The following is a 21,925-nucleotide window of genomic DNA, read 5'->3' as shown; positions in this document are numbered from 1 at the left end:
GGAATTCTTTTTTATAAGCAAGCGTAGGGAGTACAAGAAGTAGTCGACCCAATACAAAGAAGAAAATAAAAATAAGACAAAACTATAAATGAATTGGACATCCAAACATCTATCGACACCCAAGTTAAAGTTTTTGCTACAAAAATAATGTCCTGTTTTATCACTGTTTAAAATATTGATTATTTTTACATACCTTTTTGATGATTAAATTTGAGAATTTTTCTTGTCGTAGATTTCTTGTAGATCTCTACGACAATTAACTTTTCTTACTCCCAAGCTTCAAATGATCACCTAAGTGTCAAGTAAAACACATTGAAAATTTATTATTTTGAAGAGTTTAGAGAACTCAAAAATACATTAAAAAAATAGGAGACATTGAACTAATGAAAAATAGATTTCTTCTTACCGGAGGAAGATTGGTGCAACTATAACAAGGATGATAGAACGGGAAAGAGAATTGTTGATGGATGATATTAGGATTTATTTATAAATGAGAAAAAGTTATATTTTATAATAAAAGGATAATATACCAATAAATATGTTTTTATTATTTTAAATTTAAAAAACAAATTATCAATTATGTTTTTACTTTACATGTAAAATAATTAAAATAGTTTCTTTATTAACATGAAATTTCAAATTTTGATTTTTTACCTTTTATAATTTTAAATTAATTTAAATATTAGGTAAAAACATATATATATATATATATATATATATATATATATATATATATATATATATATATATATATATATATATATATATATATATATATATATATATATAATGATATATTATATTTAAATTATATGATTAATTGAATATTCTATATAAGGATATATAAAATAAAAGAATGAATATATATATATATACATATATATATATATATATATATATATATATATATATATATATATATATATATATATATATATATATATATATATATATATATATATATATATATATATATATATATATATATATATATATATAACATATATTTTTATTTACCTTTTTCAATTATATAAATATATAAGAATATATATATTTTTATTTACCTTTACAGTATATATTTTTATATACTATAAAGAATATATTCTTATATATAGTACATAAAAATATATTCTTTATATACTTATAAAAATATATCTTTATATGCTTTATATTTTTATGTATATAAAAATATATTTTTATAAGTATATAAAGGATATATTTTTATATACTATATGTAAGAAAGAAATATTTTTATAAGTATATAAAGGATATATTTTTATATACTATATATATATATATATATATATATATATATATATATATATATATATATATATATATATATATATATATATATATATATATATATATATATATATATATATATATATATATATATATATATATATATATATTCTTATATATAGTATATAAAAATATATTATATATATATATTATAAAATATACATATATATTTATATATATATATATAAAAGAATTTACTTTTATTTACTTTTTTAAATTATATATATATATATATATATATATATATAATATTAAAAAAGATAAAGTATATTCTTTTATATATATATATATATATATATATATATATATATATATATATATATATATATATATATATATATATATATATATATATGTATGTATAATATATTTTTTATATAGTATATATATAAAAGAATACATTATATATACTATATATAAGAATATATACAAAAGAATACAATTAGAATACATTATATATACTATATATAAGAATATATATAAAAGAATACAATTTTATTTTATATATGTATATATAGAGAGAGAGGGGGGGAGGATTATTCTTATTCCATGAGTAAATCATTAAGATTTACTCCACATCTTGACCATTAATTCTATTTAATTTAATGGCTAAAAATAATAAGTAATTAAATATGGAGAGTAAAAATAATACTCCTTAATTTTAACCATTAGATTGAGAAGAATCAATGGTCAAGATGTGGAGTAAGTCTTGATAACTTACTCTTAGAGTAAAAATATCCCTCCTTTATATATATATATATATATATATATATATATATATATATATATATATATATATATATAAATGAATCACGACCATTAAATTTTGATTTTGTTGATTTTAATGGACTGGATTGGTTTCTCTTTCTATGTTGATTTAAAATAAATACTAAGGATTATAGAAAGAGGATTATACTAAGGATTAAATACTGATTATAGAAAGAGGATTATACTAAGGATTAAATACTAAGGATTTAACCCTCCATATTTCTTATCTTAGATAGAAATTTTGTGTAGTTTTGTGACACGTTCGACATTCATATATTATTGTTGCAATTGGCTCTCATACGCTGGTTGATGGTTGTGGAGACATTCATTCATATTCAATTTTTCAAAATGAAATATGTGTTTCACATTCTTAATCTCTATTGAACAATCATATCTCTATTCTTAAGCTTACGGAGGATAATAATTGTGCATTTTTTATTTTATAATTATCCTTGTAATTTTCATGATCTTGCAATAGAAACATGGAGGGTTATATTATCTCTTTGATGCATGAACCGGTCAGAAGATGTTGTTTTTTGCACTTAAATCTTAGTCATAGTCTTGTTCTGTCTCCCAAATATATCTTCAACAGAAACATCTTGGTCGTCCTTTTTATCTATTAAAAGAAGTGTATGTCATGCTAATGAATATTATTAGATATTATATGATGTGCTTCATTCATTTTGTGTGTTAAAAAATTAGTATAAATGTATCGAATTGTGTTACAATATTTTTAAACTTAAAAAATTATTATTATTTTATAATTTGAAACACAACCCCCGAACTCAACTCAATCCCAGGGGTGGCCCTGAGCATGGGCTCGTGGGGCGGGAGCCCAGGGCCCCATTATTTTAGGGGCACCAAATTTTTTTTCTCATCCCTATATATATTAAAAGAGAATTTTCTATTATAAAAATACTTTGCTTGATATTTTTTTTTTTAAAAAGTACTGATTAACAAAATTATAGGGCCACTACAAAGTTAACATTAATAAAAGAATGTAATTTCTCATAAATAAAATATAAAGAAGAATAAAATCAATTAATTCTTCTAAAATAATATCAATTAATTTATCTATAATTTTAGCAACTACAAAGTTTGATTGAGGCACTAAAATTAAAATAATGATATAAAAAATACTTTATATTATTGATCCCCAAATTAAGAGTGAAGCACTACTTCAACTAGTTGAACAAGATAATGATCTCAAAATTAAGAGTGAAGCCGAATCTTTAGCAACTCATGGAATTAGAAACTTTGAATTTTCAGTAGCTGTGATTATTTGGTAGCTGAATCTTGAGTCTGCTGAAGAGTCTTTACGAAATCATGATTTCTTATATATTGTAGATCAAACAATATGCTCACTTGATAGAAGATTTAAGCAGTATAGCACATGTGAAAATATTTTTTTTGGATTTTTGATTAGTATTAAAAGGCTTAGATCATTAATAATTTTGTTTGAAGAACCGAAACTTATTTGAGAAGTGTTAACAGTTGAATCAAAATTAAGCTATATAATATTGAGTTCTTTGAAGACTTTTAATTGCTTTCCTAATGCATGCATATATTATAGAGGAATATTGACTACTCCTGTCAGTGTTGCATCTGCTGAAAGAAGTTTTTCTAAATTAAAATTATTAAAATATTATTTGAGATCTACTATGTCACAAGATAGATTAAATAGTTATGTGTTAATTTCAATTGAAAATAATTTTTTGAAGAACTTTGATTATGAACAAATTATTAACGATTTTGCAACAAAAAATGCTAAGAGGATGATATTTAAATAATTTTAAAGGCTTGGTCAATTTTTTTATAGGAAAAAAAGACCGGATCAAGAAGAAGAAGAAGAAGAAGAAGAATATGTCTCTTTATTGTGGTTTATATTTTGATGTAGTATAAATATTGAGTCAAAGATCCATATTTCTATTCTTTTTGGACAATGTCAAATGAAAATGTGTTTTTTATGTAATTATTTCTTTTATCTTTATGTATTTATTGTTTAAAAAAATTATAGGAGCACTACTTTTTTGATTCGCCCAAGGCACCAAAATTCAAAGGACCGGCCCTGCTCAATCCAACCCATAAATGAATGGGTCGGTTTGAATTAATTTTGATAATGAAATTGCAGTTTTGACGGCGAATCCAACTCATTGAAGTTTGAATGGGTTGGGTACCGGATTATGTTATGTGATGTTGATAAATATTATTAGATATTATATGATGTGCTTCATCCATTTTGTGTGTTAGAAATTAGTATAAATGTATTGAATTGTGTTACAATATTTTTAAATTGAAAAAATTATTATTATTTTTTAATTTGAAACACAACTTCCGAACTCAACTCAATCTAACCCATAAATAAACGGGTCAGGTTGGGTTTGATAATGAAATTGCAGGTTGGACGGCGAATCCAACCCATTGAAATTTAAACGACTTGGGTAACGGATTAGGCCAAATCCGGTCCAACCCAACCCATGTACACCCCTAATCTCAAATATATGAAGATAGAAAGCTTTGTATAGTATCTTCCTCCAAAAGAGAAGCAAAATCACACTGAATCTCAAGAAATAAATTACTCAAGACATCATAAGTATAAAATAGGCCTTACCTTATAAAATTATGCATAAAGGCTTCATAAATTGAAATTTCAAGATAGCAAATCTAATACAGAAAAAAAAAATGAAGAGGGAGAGGAGGAGGAGGAGGAGGAGATAGAAGAGTGCTTTTACTTGTTTGCTCTACTTGGTTGATTGCAAAAGAGAGATTCATAATAATATGCATAAATCATCACAACTAGTAAAAATAAACAATAAATTAAAGATCTAACTGATGTTAAGAGTTTTCATCATTGGAAGAAAAGAAAAAAGTGGGAAACAAAATTCCCTTCCCTAAGCTACACAACCTAGCTACTATCCAACACATTCACAAAAGCTAGTCCTTTAGTTAAGGACATAGAACAATGTCATGTTCATACATTAGAAAATCATCACCATCACAAACACTTTCTTCATAAGTTACCAAACAACATAAAACTTAGGTGTTAGTGATGGTCAAGAGTGTTTTAGACTAAAACTTAAATCAAAGACAACTACTACAATTGGCAAGTTCTTGAACAATAGCTTCCATAGTTGGCCTCTCAAAGGGAGAGTCATGGGAGCAAAGCAATGCCATTCTTGCGAGTTTAGCCGCCTCGTATTCGAAGAATCTTCCGTGGAGATTCTGGTCAATGAATTCTTGGAATTTGAAGGATTCTGCGGCGAGGCGCATTGAGCTAGTTATCTTATGCTTCCCAGTGAGTACCTGGAAAAGAAGGATCCCAAATGCGTAGACGTCGCTTTTTTCGGTGAATCGGCCTGTGGTAGTGTATTCTGGAGCTAAGTAACCTTTTGCAGCACTACCCTTAAGTGAAGAAAAGACAATGTCGTTGGTGAGAAGCTTATATAGACCAGAATCGGATAGTACTGGATTCTGTCGCTGATCGATGAGCACTTTCTCGGCTGAGATGTTTTGGTGAACAAGAGCTGGTTTGTTTGCTTTGTAAGCATGCAAATATGATATGCCTGATTCACAAATCAAGATTTTTTAGTATACATACACCTATGAAACACAGACACTGAAAACACAACACCAACTCTGACACGACACCGATAATAATTTGAAAAAAAAAACGAATAAATGAAACGTAATCACAAGTGAGTGTCGGTTTCAAACACCAACGCTGACCACTTTTTTTCAGAGGTGTCGGTGCTATAGAGGTATACACATCAAGATTGAAAATCATTCTAATAAGAGAGGAGAGAAGAAGTTACCTTTAGCAATTCCTTTTACGATCGAAACTCTAGTTGACCATTCAAGGACTTCACCCTCACCTTCCTTAACATCAAGGTAACCCGATAAGTTTCCATTTGAAACAAAATCGTAAATCAAGAAGCATTCCCCTCGTCCCCTCGAACAACAAAATCCTCTCAACTTCACCAAATTATCATTCCTCAACGACGTCAAAATGTTCAACCCCTTCAAAAATTCAGATTCATCTGATTTGCAACTAGTTTTACTAATGCTCTTAACAGCAACAATAGATCCATCTCTTAGAACTCCTTTATATGTTGCACTAAAGTTACTCTTACCCAACAGATTCAACTCTGAGAAATACTGAGTCGCGGATTCCACTTCCTCCAAGTTGAACCGGAAACTCGAGAACATATCTTGCTTATCTCCGTTGAAATGTCTACTATCAGCCAAAGGGTCCCATCCATTAGCATACTCAAGACTGACCAAAGGAGATCCATTTTTCCGATAAATACTTCTGGTTTGATCGGTGCTTAGACGGCTTTCAGTGATATCAAAGGCACTACCAAGCTTTTGCTTCCGCCGGCGATACATTGTGAAAGCTAGAATGCCTACTGCTGACACTGCAATTGTCGCCAGAACTAGGCCAACGGTAATAGACACTGTTTTCTTGGATTTTGACGAGCTTTGGCACCGAGTTGTGTTGCAAGGCAACTTTATATTTGCAGTTTCTGGGATTTCTTTAGGCTTAACATCAACTCCTGCTCCATAAGGTTCAGGCCTGTTTGGATTGGCATGATCTGAGGCATTGCAAGCTTTCAAGGATGAAAATCCATCTCCACATAGTCCCAAATTGTATTCATACACAAATTTATCATCTAGTCTCTTCAAAGCTTCAATAAAACAAGGAAAAAATGTCAGCGGTATTTATGTTACACAAATTAAATGATTAACGTACGATAAAAAAAAACAAAAGCGACTAATCCGGTATAATTAAATATCGAGTAGACAGACATTTTGAGTAGAAAGTCATTTTATTCCTTGAATGTGAGTTGTTATAACCAAGATTTTAAAAAAATATCTGTTACCGCGAAACAAAACAGTATCGGAAGGTGTCGATACTGATACTGCTATTCATCATTTTTATGATGAAAAAATGAAAGCAACAACTTGGTTATAACAGTTACCTCTTCAATGCATCTTTCTATTAGTCAAATACAGCACCAAACATTAATGAAGAAATAAAAACAACCGGTAAAATAGCATCAATCGAATAGTAGCAAATTTCTTACCGGGAGGTACATTTCCAGAAAGAGTATTGTTGTGAACATCAAGAACTTGAAGAAAAGGAGCATCAGCAAGTCTTGTTGGAATTGAACCAAAAAGATTATTAGAGCTCAAATCTAGCCTCATCAACATTCCTAAGCCACCTAAACTAGCAGGGATAGCTCCAGCTAATTTGTTCGACTGAAGAGCAAGAACACTAAGTTTCTTCAAATCGCCGAGCTGAGTAGGAATGCTTCCTGTTAGTTGGTTATAACAAAGCTGCAAAACTACAAAACAAAATGCATTTGCAAAAATAAGTATACTCCCAAATCAGAAACAAAAACCTTAAAATCAGTAGAAAAAAAAGAGCAATTTTTTAGTGGAGACTTGAATCTCATAGAACAAAAATAGAGAGAATGATAACAAAAAAAGTACATGGATTTTGAAGTAATTTTTTAGATAGTGATAGTGATATATTCAGATTTCTTATGAAATAGATTTCAGAAAATGTTCATTTATACAGAAATAGTGTAAATCATTCATTTCAAGAAAATACTATATACTACTTGAATATAGTTTAGAAAAGAAAAACAAAAGGAACAAGAAATTACCAAAACCTAAAAGTATAGCTACCCTCTTAACTCATTTGTTCATACCTACCTCTTGCAATTAAAGCACAAGCCATTAAGTAGTTTTAAATTGGATTTCAAGTTTCATAAAGTGTCTTCTAGAGCAGATTTCTCTTCAAAAACAAACCATAACTAGTGGTTGCAAAAAGTAATATATGCAATAATTTCCTTTCTTTTCCTTTCCTTTCTCAAAAGTATCTATTTTGGGAAATTGTAGTTCAAGAGAAAACACCATTAGATGTTGGCACTGGAAAGGGAGATAGAAAGTCAATCATATGAAGAGAAAAAAATAGCACAAAGAAAAAACAAAATATTAATACAAACATAGTAAAAAAAACAAACTTTCAAAACATTAAGCAAAACCCAGATGCAGAAAACAAAAAAGTTCCAAACTTTACAACAAAAACAGAATTAACTCACCTTGTAGACTCTCCATTTTGCCAAACTCAGAAGGGATTTCACCAGACAAATGATTCACATTCAAGTACAAATCACTAAGCTCAGTCAAGTTAGCAATTTCTCTAGGTATCTCACCATATAGAGAGTTGTAATGCAAGTAAAGTCCTGTCAAGTGCTTGAGATCACCAATGGCTGGTGATAGTTTACCAGAAAGCCCTTTTCCTTGCAATGAAACATTTGCTACTTGACCTTTTTCATTACAAGCAACACCTTCAAAAGATTCATCACAAGGGTTACCATTTGTTGACCATGAAGACAGAAAATGCCCTTCTGGATCTAAACTGTGTTTCAAATCCATAAGTGCTTTCAGCTCAGCATTTCCACATACACCTTTTGAGCTTAAAACTAGAAACATTGAAGAAAAAACTAGTAACATAAATACTGAACACCCCATTTTAAAGTACTTGGATGAAAATGGTTGTGTGGATTCAAGTTTAGAAAAAAAACTTGTTTTTTCTTAACTCAAATTTGTGTTCAGTGTTTGTGCTTAGAATGAGTTATCTTTCTGAAAAAGCTTAAGAAGTGATGGTGGAGGAAGTGACAAAAGTTTGTAGAGAAGTGGAAAAGTCAGAAATTAAAGAGAGCATAGAAAAATAAATATTAGAATAAATAATCACATAAAAATGATTATTATAAAGAAAAAATGTGAAAGCTGAAAAGTGGTGTACATGAAGAAGGGCATGCAATATGTGATGGAATATTGACCGTTGGATTAGTTGTACTTTTTGATTGTTTTTGAGTTACATCTTGTTCAACTAGTTCAAAGCATTGGGATGCTACTTGTGAAGTGTGACATTTGTCTTCTAATGTTTATGTATGTTTTTCTCTTTCACTTTTTTTACTTTTTACTACTATTTTCTAAATTTTGTATATATTTTTAAAATATACAAAAGTTTAATGGGGTTGTATTTAATGTAAAAATTTGATTGATGTATATAAACATCATTGCTTTTATTTTATGAGTGAGTGCGGTAAAAGCAAGGTGGAGTGTGCCATGCCAATATGATATGGGAGCATTATTATGGAGACAAGATCAAGAGATTATGCCACTACTATAGTAAAGATCAAGAGATTATGCCACTACTATAGTAGCTAGGAAAAGGGGTGATAATAATTGTCTCCATTTCAATTCAAGCTTTTTTTTTTTACAAAACCAAAATGAATTATTTTGTAGATCTTGTTATTTTTTGCCATTAATTCTTCTAAAAGCACAAATTAAGAAATTAAAAAGTACTATAAATTAATTATTAGATGATATAATATTTAAAATTTTAAAAGTTAAATACGTAATTTTTAAGACAAATAATTCATATTTAACTTATATTTTTACCGCATAAATTAGCATTTTCTTATTTATATTATTTATTACAATATTTAAAGGCAGCAAGAAGTTCATATAAAAAAAAATTATGAGACTGAACGAGTATAAAAATAATAATGCATTAATAAAAACATATTATATTTGAAATTTGAATAATATAATTTTTACAATGATAAATTATTGCATTTCTACTAACATTGATATGCTAGAGTATATGGAATTCGACTAAATCGCATAAGTCGTTGGACTTTACTCCATCCGGTCTTATATATAAGCAATTTTATAAATAAATAAAAAATTCATCCTTTAAGAAAAATGTCTAAATGCATTAAGTCGAACACTCTTTCTATTTTTACTCCTACTTTTTGTTTTAGAAATCGTTAAAAACATACAAATGTGGAAAAAAAATAGAGTTATATTTGGAATAATAACATTGAATGTAATAATTATAGTTGATTTTTGCTTATATTTAAGACCAAAAAAATTTATTTTTTTGTTGCTTATATTCGAGACCAGAGGAAGTACTACTCAATGCATGGTGTCTCCTTTCATGACAAGTCCATGGGAGGTCGGAATTATCTTTTTAAAATATAGTTATAAGATGTAGATCACGAAATCTAAGTTTTTTTATGAAAAGATAGTAGAAGAGTTGTGAAGATTATTACAAGAGACTCTGATTATCAAAATTTTGGGGAAGATAATTGGTTGCTTTGTGGAAGATAATAAGGATGGCTAATTGTATACATTCTCGATACCCCCAAAAAATATCTACAATAGGTAGAGTAAAAACTTCCAAAATGGATACGAAAATGGGCACATGTAATTAGTCACTAAAATAAGTGTGTATGGACGTGGGTACGTGTAGGGGTGGCAAAACGGGCCCGGCCCGCGGGGAAAGCCCGTTTTACCCGCACTTTTTTGTGGGGCGGGGCAAGGTTTTAGGCCCGCTCTCTTTAATGTGCCCGCCCCGTTTTTTTGTGGGCTTTTGCGGGCATTTGATTTTTCATAGAATTTTACTATTTTTAGGCCTAAAAAGCCGAAGGCCCGCGGGCTTTTCCCGCCCCGCCCTCACTTTTTTGCGGGGCGGGGCAAGGTTTTAGACCCGCACTCTTAAAAAAGCCCGCACCGCCCCGCCCCGTTTTTTCGCGGGCTTTTGCGGGGCGGGCTTAAACGGGGCGGGCATGCCCGTTTGCCACCCCTAGGTACGTGTGTTGCAATTAATAATAATTAATTACCATGGGTGTGCTCTAAAATGATAAGAAAATATGCAAGTGAACACTATTTTTTAAAATAAAAAATAGGCAACACTCATGAAGTGTTGTAGTAGGCAGTTTGAATTTTGAATTCGGAAATAGGTGACGCTTCTAAACTGTTGTTGTAGGCGAAACAATGTACTCAAAAGTGTCATGCACGTCAATGTTGAAGTTGATCAAGAAGGTTGAACATAAAAATTAAAGTGAAGATTTGAGAGAAGTGAACATAACCAAGATGCTCATTGCAATTCATACTATACTACTTTAAATTGCTCATAATTTCATCTCTCATTCATCTAAAACCTTCTTGAATCATCATACATGATCATCTAAAATCTCTCTACATCTAATTCTTGTGAGAAGTGTTTTGTACACAAAGTTGTGTGAGAACATTGTGATATTTTTTTGTCTTCATGTTGATTATATGATTGATCATTAGCAACGAGATGAATGAAATTTTAGAAACCAAGAGGTTTATAACTTATACATTCAAGATAAAAGATCATGGACTAGTTGACACTCCTTCTACGATCAAAGTAAAGCGAAATAGTGGGGGTTATAAACTTAGTCAAACACATTGTTGAAAAAACCTCCACATTCAAGATGAAAGATCTTGGAAAAATTGTAACTCTTTTAGGAATTAAAGAAAATCAAAATAGTGGGGTCATGAATTTAGCCAAACACATTATATTGAGAAAGTACCTGATAAGTTCAAACACTTACGTTTGAAGGAAGTAAGCACTCAATTTGATCCTAGTGTCAAAATTCAAAAAAATAATGTAAGATTTGTGGCTCAATTGAAATATACAAGTGCAATTGGTTGACTAGTGTATTTGATGCAATGTACTAGACCTGTCATAGAATTTGTAGTTAGTAAAACGAGTATATTTATTATAAATCCAAATGGTGAGCATTGAAAGACCGTCACAAGGGTTTTTTATTATTTTTTAAAAACTAAAAACATTTACCTCAATTATGGTAGGTTTCTTACCATATTAGAAGGGTCTACTGATGCGAGTTGGATATCGAGTGTTGGAGATCATAAATTTACAATTGAGTGGATATTCACATTAGTCGGAGGTGAAATTTTTGGAAGAACAAGAAACAAACATGTATTACTATTTCGACGATGGAATCAGAGTTTATGGCTCTTACTTCTGCTAGTCAAGAGGTTGAATGGTTAAGGGACCTTCTATTGGAAGTTTCATTGGAAAAGACAGTGTTTCAAAGGTGTTGATACAATTTGATAGTCAAGCCACTTTAGTTAGAGCATTCAGCGAAGTGTATAATGGAAAGTTTAGGCACATATGACTTAGACATTCTTTTGTAAGAAAATCGATTGAGGATGCAATCATTTCACTCACATATATAGGGTTGAGCTATATTTGGCTGATCTATTTACTAAACCACTAGACAGAGATTTAGTAAAGATTACTTCAAGAGGTATGAGATCGAAACTCCTTGAATAAGACTTCCAATAACGGTAGCAACCCAATATGTAGTTAAGAAAATCTTAACCTAAGATTTAACAGGTACCAACTAGTCGTTGAATTCTATGTTTGTGAAACATTATGTGACAATGTTGACTATTGCATATTGGGGATTGAGTTTTCTAACTCTTAATGAAGTTCAATGTCGAGAATATGCATATAAATAAAGATAGATACAGTATGAACTTCACCTATGTGAATTTCGAGATGATGTTGTCTCAAAATAAGAATTGGAGTTTCTCTCACGAAAAATTCATAAAACAGGAAAAACACATTGCCATAAATAGTATTAGGCGAGAGATGTAGACGGAGAACCATAAAAAAGTATGTGTAGGATAGCATCGGTATAATCACATGGAATAACGGTTCAAAGTATTGCTACTTAATGTTCCGATTAGGCTTTGTATTGTCCTTATTAAGGTTAAGTTCAAATCGAAAGATACTTAACCGTATTAACATTCTTTGTTTCCCTTTTTCTGAAATTGATCTTGTCGTTATTAGAATACGTGAGGATTGTTGTAACTAATAATAACTAGAATATAACCCGCACATTGCGCAGATTTGTTTAATCTATTTTTTTTATTTTATGTAATTGAAATAATTAAAATGATTTTTTAGATATGACTTTATTGATGTAAAATAAAATTTTCTCTAAAAAAATATAATTGTTTAGTATAAATGATTTTTTAGATATGATTTTACTAGTCTAAAATAAAAATGACTATTAAAGTATAAATTTTATTATTTTAATGTTAAAAAATTGATACTTAAAATAATATATTTTTGCAGAATGAGTTCAAAATTAATTTTAAAACAATATCTTTCAAAAAAAATAATATTATAATAAGAATAAAATGTTGTAATGAGTTGAATTTTGAACATGCTTTTTATATTTAAGAAAATGATATATGCATTATATTATATTTTAATATTTGCAAAGCAATTTTAATATTAAATCTTAAAATTATTAATTGAATTGTCATAAGAGTATTCTTTATTTTATTGTAAATAGTATGATGAAAGAGTGGTATAACAATTTGTTTTTAAATAAAGAAAGAAGCTAAAATTATTTTAGACATATTATATGTAAGAGATGTGTAAAATCTCTTTTACATTAATTTTTACTACTTCAAAAATAATTGAAAGGAAAATAGAAATATTATTTTATAAGTTTTATGAGAATATGTAAATATTTATTAGGTTAATATATTTTTTATTTTTTAAATTCATAATTAAAAATTAATTCTAATAAAAATATAAATATTACTTTATAAGTTTTATAACACTATGTAAATAGTTATTAGATAAACATATTTTTTGTATTTTCAAGATTCGAACTCGTGACCTCAAGTACAATCTTTATGTGATTTTGACTTTTAAAAAGTGAAGATACAGTTTAGAAAATTCCACATAAGATTATGAGTGATGTGGCAAAATTGATTTATGTGACAAATTTGATTTCGTGTTGCAAATATGTTGGGAGTCTATTTTAATATTTATAACAGATTAATCGCCACATGTGTGTTCTAAAATAACAAGAAAATAGGCAAGTGAAGATTATTTTTTGAAATCAAAAATAGGAAACACTTGTGAAGTATTGTAGTAAACAATTTGTATTTTGAATTCGAAAATAGGCAGCACTTTTGAATTGTTGTTGCAGGCAAAATAGTGCATCATTTGGTAAAAGTGTTATTGTAGGCGAAACACTACAATATTTGATAAAAAGTGTTGTTGAAAGTGTGAGTTTCATCAAGGTTGCAACTTTTTGAACAACACTACTTTGGCCTATAAATTGAGCATTCTAGATTCATAAAAACATATTAGAAAAGTCTATCCTCTTCACACAAAATAATGGATTTCATCTTCCCTACATTCGAGTTTTCATTGGTCTTATGCAAACTTGAGTATAGACTGAATTATCCTGAGTATTTATGCGTACAAACTCTACAACAATTTGAGAATGCTTAGAATACTATAAGTAAAGTAATTCATTTACGATTCTAGTCTCGATTCATTTAATTTCGAATTACTTTTCCTAACAACGGGTACCTTAGTACTCATCCCGCCCCATTCTCACACAAGATATATTTATATATTTTTACTTTATTATTATATACACATATATGCTTATTAATTTTATTATATACATTTTTATTAAACGTGTACGCATTTTAATATAAATGTTTGTTTATTTCTCAAATCAACAATAATATCTTTGAATTTTTTAAATGTTGTTAAAAAATTAAAATGGCATGATAAATTATAATTGATCGATAATTTTTTATTATAAATTAATATTGACATGGATACTTAGGTACCATACGATACGAGTACAAATATAAATATTGATGTGCACGCAGGTATGGATTTGGGTACGGTGATTTTTTTAAACCGTGGGTATGAGGACGAGTACTTTAGTATCATACTCAAACCCTTTCCATTGTCACCCCTATGTGTTAATCAGAAAATCTCTTGTGATGGTGTATGAGCAGTTGATTTTTCTTTCTTTAGTGTTTGTTAGCTGATCTTGTAGAAATGTCTTTTATTAGAGTATTGCCTTTTTTAGTCTTTCTTTCTCTCATATAACAAAAAATAGTTGTTGCATTTTTTTTTTTAAAATAACTTATTTATATTTTTAAAAATGGTTAACTATTTTTTTTTGTTCTATAATTTTTTTTCATTTATGATTTTAATCTGTTCAGTTTTATAAAATATAATGTCTTCTAATTTTTTTTAAATTTTAAATATTTCTGTTATTAAATTTGAGTTGTATTTTTTTTAATATGATATATGTTATATTGGGTATGAAATTTATTTTTAGAGTTTTGCAATTTTATCATTTTATAGTATTTTAGGTTTGTCAAAAATTTACATAAAGATATTTAAACCCTCTTAATAGGTATCATTCCATATTAGGAGATAGACTTTAAGAGAATCGTGTACTTTTTTTAGACTTATTTCATATCGTTCAATTAGTGATGAAAGAAACGCCAAGATTTCGTCATTAAGTTGATTTATTGAAGTTAATTCAAAGTTATCTAAAATGAATTGAAATGTATATCAACCATATTTTTAGAGAGGGAAATTCTTGTGTGGACATCTCAACAAGAAAATCATGTGTTTTTCTAAACAGTTCCATGTCATTTAGTTAGTAGCAAAGGAAATACCAAGAGTTTATCTAATTCGAAGTTATGTGGTTAATAATTGAGGGGTTAATAGTAATTCACCCCTATAATGTTAGCGAATTTTGTTTTTCTCCCTCCTTATCTTTTGGCAACGTTTTTTTCAAAAAAATCGTTGCTAAAACCTGCCTTTAGCAACGAGGGTAAACCGAAACACGCTCATATTACAGGGGATAAACTACTATTAACCCATAATTTATTAACCCATAATTGAGACATATTTATGAACGACATTCTTGGAGAAGAAAACTTTTGTACAAATAATCTTATCAAATTAGGTATTAATTATATGAAATCTTTTGTGATGAAGGTGCATGGACAATTGAATTTTTTTTCGAGCATTGTTGGGAGATATTTGTACGAATGTCTTTTATTAATTTTTTTATCTCATGTATAAAAAAACAAAATTTGTATATCTTTAAAAAAAAGAATTTTTTTATTTAAGAAAATAAAATTTAACTACATTTTATATTCCTTATTTTGCACACATTCATGATTAATTTAGTCTTTCTCATTTTTTACATTAAAAAACATGATTTCCTAATTATTTAAATTTTATAAATATTTTAACCACTAAATTTAAGTTGTATTTTTGGTAATGTGTTATATTTAATATTGGGCATGTAGAATCTCACTTGTAGAGTTTTACATTTTTACTTTTTAAAATAAAGGTGAATTATTGAATAAAAAAACAAAAAACGAAAAAGATAGGGACATAAAATCTAACCCATCAAACATCCAGCAAAAACGATAGTTTGGCATGCCCAAATTATCGCTAATGTTTTTTCAAAAGTACAAATAGAAAGTGAATCTCACTAGATATCATAATCAACAGCAAAAATACGCATTGACTAATATATTTGCACATGCATTTCTCTCTCTGAAAATGTGAGATATCTTGAATCTAAAAGAACATGCACGGATGACCAACATTGAGTCTGTTTCAAGTAAAAAAATTCTCTGATTCCTCTTGTTAACATATTCGTAACAAGTATGATTTCATACAATTCAACCTGAAAGGAGATGCAAACTTCAATCTTAGCTGAGAAATCTTCCAATAATGTTCCTAAATATAAGAGAGTATATCAACTAAACATAGATATGTGATATTTGGATAGTTAGTTAGGTAGTTAGTGAGATAGCTAGGGAAGTTAGAATATGTAACTAAATTCAAGTTAAGGCGTGTAACTAACTTCATGATCATCATGTATAAATGTAAACCTTAAGTCATCTCAAATGTAATGAACAAATATTATCAAAGCAAGAAGATATTGCACAAACCCTTTTTCTTATTCATTGATGTTCATTCCATATGGTATCGTAGGCCTAGAAGGGGCCTATTCCGCTGCATATTCATCCTCTTCATTTTCCTGGTTGAAGATCTAATCTCCATAGAAGTTTCATCTCTCTAGTTTCAAACTCTCTAAAAAATAAGTTATACATTAAGTTTCAAAGAAGCTTTAATGACAGAATTATATAGCTTTGTGATTGCACCTTCCTATTAGATATTTTGTATGATATCAAACTATGATATTTTATTGGACGGTATCATCTGAGTCTTAATGTACATTTTAATATTAGGGAACTTAGACTGCATTTAGAAAATTTTTTATGCATCGAAAATCATGTTTTAAATGAAAATTGGGCTTATGTGTCAACATATACATGCTATGAGTCCACGCATGTGGATAAATATTAAAGCTTGTAGGCTATACTTGCACGAGTCGACACATATGACTTACATGTCGACGCATACTGCTCATTTTTAAAGCATGTAGCTTTTGTTTCTCATGTGTCGATACATGACTTGATATAGGTAGACACATGCATTAATATGAGTCGACATATGACTCGTATGTGTCGACACATGCAGCAGAATTTTTGAAAATTTGCATTCTTTTATAAACTTCTAATTTCTCCTTTTGCCTCCAACTTGCACACATATAAATACCTCATACATTCATCATCTCTAACAATGGTACTGGTGAACTAAGTACCATTGTCAGAGATAATTACTCCTAATCATCCAAACTTACACATCATTTGTTACCAATAAAATGATGAACCATCTTTGCAGTGATCTTGGAGACAACCTTTACATCCATACATTTAATGAGACAACCTACCCAATGATCAAGAACTTTAGTTGGTTAGGTGCCATTGGAAAAGAACCTAAGATGTTTATGCCTCATTGATAAAATGGTTAGGGCGACATGATGGAATAATGGATTTTTGCGGGTGCATGGTGTAGATTAGTGTGCCTTTGGAATTTTTCATATCTCCTGATGAATGCATCATCGTCTTTCATTAAGTTGGTCCAATAGTAGTCGTCGTGAGTAACTTGTGGGCTAATACTCGCCTGCCAATAAGGGTACCACATGTCCCTCGATGAACTTCTACGAGGACTATGGTAACTTCATGTTCTCTTAGGCATCTTAACATAGGAGAGTATCTCCTTATTTTGTAAAGCCTTCTAGAAATCATCGTATAATTTTATGTATGATTTTAAATCATTTTTTCAGCCTCAACTCATGGGAACTCGTTTGCCTGTAGGTAGCGCATGATAGGTGTCATCCAGCTGGTCTCCTGAGCGACTTTAAGATTTTGGGTTTCACCCACTTCGATGTTGAGGGCGGCAAGAGTTTCTTAAATTATAGTGTGGTCATACCCTGTCTTTTTTATGCGAGCAACATTAGAGAGAAGGCCAGCCCTGAAGTTATGCTCCTTAGTCATATACGTTATTTTAAAAGTTTTAAAGCGTTCAGATAAGTCGTGTACCTTTTTCAAATATTTGATAAATCAGTGTTCTTTTGTCTGATATTTCCCGGGGTCCTGATTGGCCACCAATTAGGAGTCACTTTTGGTCTTTAGACTCAAAACACCCATCTCAAGAGCGAGAACTATGTTAGGGGTGAGGAATTCATACTCGGATTTATTATTGCTAGCCTCAAATTTAAACTTAAAGGCTTATTGATCAATAGGTCGTTACACCTTTTAATACTATCCCATCACCACTTCCTTTTTAGTTCGAAGCAGTTTCTATAGACAATATCCATGTGTAAGGGCTCCCCTCTCCTACTGGAGAGATGAACTTTGCCAAAAAAAGCGAGTACCTACAATTTTATACTCCCTCTGGATATGTAGTAGATATCATATTCAGATAATTCGAAAACCCAAGATACCATTCTTACTGCTAAATCTAGCTTATTTAGAATTTTTCGAATGAGGTAATTGTTTTTTACCATTATTCAGTGTCCTTGGAAGTAGGGCCTAAGCTTTAACGCGACTATCACGATTGTCATAACCAACCTTTCTGTCTTCTGATACCGGGCCTTTACGCCCTTAAACAACTTGCTCATAAATTAGTCAAGTCACTCAACTTTGTCCATCTCTTGAACGAGCACATAACTCATGAAATGTTTACATATCTACTCATATTTTTCAACTAAATACCCAAATAAAACAATTTTCCAACTAAAAGCCCAATACACCCAACTTTGAAACAAAAAAAAGGGTGTGCCAAAGAAATTGGCCAATGCTCTTAATTTTAATAAGGTGCGTCAACTGCATCGGCGCCACTGTGTTTTTTAGTTATATCTACGATTATGCGGATTTTCTTGCAAAATATATGTATTATTTACTTAGATAAAACTTTTCACATAAAAATTCCTAGAAAATGTGAAATCAATGTGAAATGTAAATAAAACTAGAAAAACACAGTGGCATCGATACAATTGGAGGGTCCAATTAAAATTAAAAGCACAAACCAATTGCTTTGGTACACTTTTTTGTTTGAAATTAGCTTATATTGTGATTTCAGTTGGAAAATTGGCCAGCTTTGGGAATTTGGTTGAAAATCTTGGGTACAATGGTAAATATTTTTAGAACTTATCGCCTGGTCAGTGACAGACAAGTAAAGGTAGAAGGGAGAACCAACTATTGGGCGTGTTAAAATGGATGTGATGCCAGAAGACCTTTAAATTTACAAATGCCTCATCGCACTCGCTTCCCTATTCGAACTTCTCTATTTTCTTTAAAGTTGCAAAGGAACGAAAAACCTTGTCACTTGCATAAGAAAGGAAACGAGCGAGAGCAATTAAGCGTCTTGTTGATGATGATTTGGTACTTATATGAGTTTGCCTCTATGTCTCTATTGGTTAACATAAAACCTTAAAACTTACCTCATTGCATGTTGAATGAGTACTCAGCGGGATTTAGGCGCATGTTGTAGTTCTTGGATATCTTCCAGATCTGCAGTGTGGCTTTTCCCCTCTGATGTATTCACTATTATATCATTGATGTAAACTTTTAGGTTGTGTCCTATCTACTTTGAGAATATTGCACCCATGAGCCTTTGATAAGTGGCGCATGTGTTCTTTAGCCCAAAAAACACGACGTTGTAATAGTAATTACCATGGTTGGACATGAATGAAGACTTGGACGCATTTGCGACATCCACCTAGGATCCCAACTTGCGACATCCACCTCTCGTGTGTCTTGCTCTAGGGAAGCATTTGCGATGATATACTCCTTTATCATCTCTAAACTATTTTGATAACACTCTTAGAAGACTTCTTGGTCTCCCTCGACCACTCAAACTCGTTCATTGGGTAGCGGATACTTCAGGCTCAAATGAAAAGTAGACAACACCACTCCTAACAAGTTAAGGGGGGCCTCCCCATGATGGTGTTGTATGGGGACAAGCCGTCCACTATAAGATATTTTACTTTGTTCGTTCTTGCACTTGCATCTGATTCAAATGTAGTTTCAAGTGTTATGTCACCTTACACTTGTACTAGTTTGCCTAATAGATCCACCATAGAGCCTTTGAATGCTTGGAAGTCCCTTGGGGCAAGTTGAGGCCCTCAAAAAGTTCCTAACAATAAGAAATATGTCGAACTCTCATGGTCGTTAGTACTCACTCCATATCCCAATCATCATATTGCACTGCGATGACCATGTGATCATTATTGTGAGGGAGAATATGTTAATGAAATCTTTTTCGGAGAATGTGAATTTGGACCCTGATGCCTTTCTTTGAGTTTCATTGGCGTTGGTGGGTATGATGTTTTTCGTTAAGACTCGCCTAACATATTTTCTACAAGAATGACTGGATTCTCCTTTACCGTCGAGCCCTCTAACAATAATGGTGACATTAAATTTCAAACCTCATTCTTGCATCATATGGAGGAATGTGACAAAAACGAGAGGTGATTGATGATGAGCGTGACCGGTTTCATTTTTACTAAGATCCCATGGTGGACGCCAATTATACTTTTTAAAATTACAATACGTGACAACCTATATGAGTTGTAGGATTGTCAGAGGTTTTAAGGTTGTCGTGGTGATAGAACTATCTCACGCAAGGAGGTGAAAAACTCCATATACTAGTGTTTTTAGGTGATGTTGATGTTGTTTTCTCTCAACTTCAGGGTCATAGTATTTATAATTATAAGAATTCATGAAACTTGGATCCTAGGCTCCAACGAAGTATTACTCATTCTCTAGAGCTTGGAAAAGTATAGTTATTTCCGTGTATTTTATTAAAACTACTGGTGAAGGTTAACACGGTGAAGCAAATTAATTGGTCTATTATGGTGAACTAAAAATGACTTATTATTATAATATTGACTCAAATAAATATTTTATTTATAAATACCCAAAATATATAGATAATTAAATATTGACTCAAATAAATATTTTATTTATAAATTATAAATATTAATTTATAAAAAATTAATAAAAAATTAATATTAATAATAAATAAAATTTTAAAATATAAAGTTAAAAAACCTAACATCATTTTTATCTCAGAAAAGATATAGTATAATAAAGAACATGGCGGAAAAGTAAATCCTACTTTTTATTAATATTAAAAGAATTGTTTAATCATGTTTATTTTTGCTTTGTTTGACTAAACTTTCTAATACTATAAAACTAGTTTCTTTTCTTCCAAAATGTTTATAATAATTTAAAAAAGCAATAAAATATAATATATTTTTTTGTCAAATCATAAGTATTTCTTAATAGTTTTATATCTTCTATTTTTAGTCATTTTAAATATCAAAAAATATTCTGACAAATTATTATTATTTATTTATTTCAGTTCATATAATTACTCTAATAAAGATATTTTAATAAATAAACATAGCATATCTATTTATTTTCTTAAAATTATGTACAAATTAATAGGATAATATAAAATAAAATGGTTGGAGTTCTACATATAATTTGTGTAATTTTTTAAAGAAATTGAATAATAATAATAATAATAATATATATTTTTATAAGATTGCTATCAAAACCAAATAAAATGCCAAAGTGTGTATGTGCCTCTAACTACTTGATTAATATGTCATCCGTAATCAATCTTGTCTATTGAATTCGTTTAATGTTAAATTAATAATTATTTTAATAGTTCATCCTGATAGAAAAATAATTCAACTTCACCATTTTATCC

General features: G+C 29.7%; 1 protein-coding gene across 1 annotated transcript; it reads right to left on the bottom strand.

Annotated features, from left to right (window-relative positions):
* Positions 1-4,870: 4,870 nt before the first annotated feature.
* On the bottom strand, positions 4,871-8,812 carry LOC131621956 (probable LRR receptor-like serine/threonine-protein kinase At5g37450). Its single transcript, XM_058893020.1, has 4 exons — positions 8,181-8,812; positions 7,158-7,418; positions 5,886-6,758; positions 4,871-5,636 (listed from the first exon to the last, which is right to left on the bottom strand). The coding sequence occupies exons 1-4, from the start codon at positions 8,611-8,613 to the stop codon at positions 5,155-5,157; spliced, it is 2,049 nt and encodes a 682-aa protein (XP_058749003.1). The 5' UTR covers positions 8,614-8,812; the 3' UTR covers positions 4,871-5,154.
* Between the last annotated feature and the right edge of the window lie 13,113 nt (positions 8,813-21,925).

Source organism: Vicia villosa, unplaced genomic scaffold (genome assembly GCF_029867415.1).
Source record: "Vicia villosa cultivar HV-30 ecotype Madison, WI unplaced genomic scaffold, Vvil1.0 ctg.000015F_1_1_5, whole genome shotgun sequence".
NCBI lineage: Eukaryota > Viridiplantae > Streptophyta > Magnoliopsida > Fabales > Fabaceae > Vicia > Vicia villosa.
Note: the sequence above shows the minus strand (reverse complement) of the source record. Positions and strands in the feature narration are given on the sequence as shown.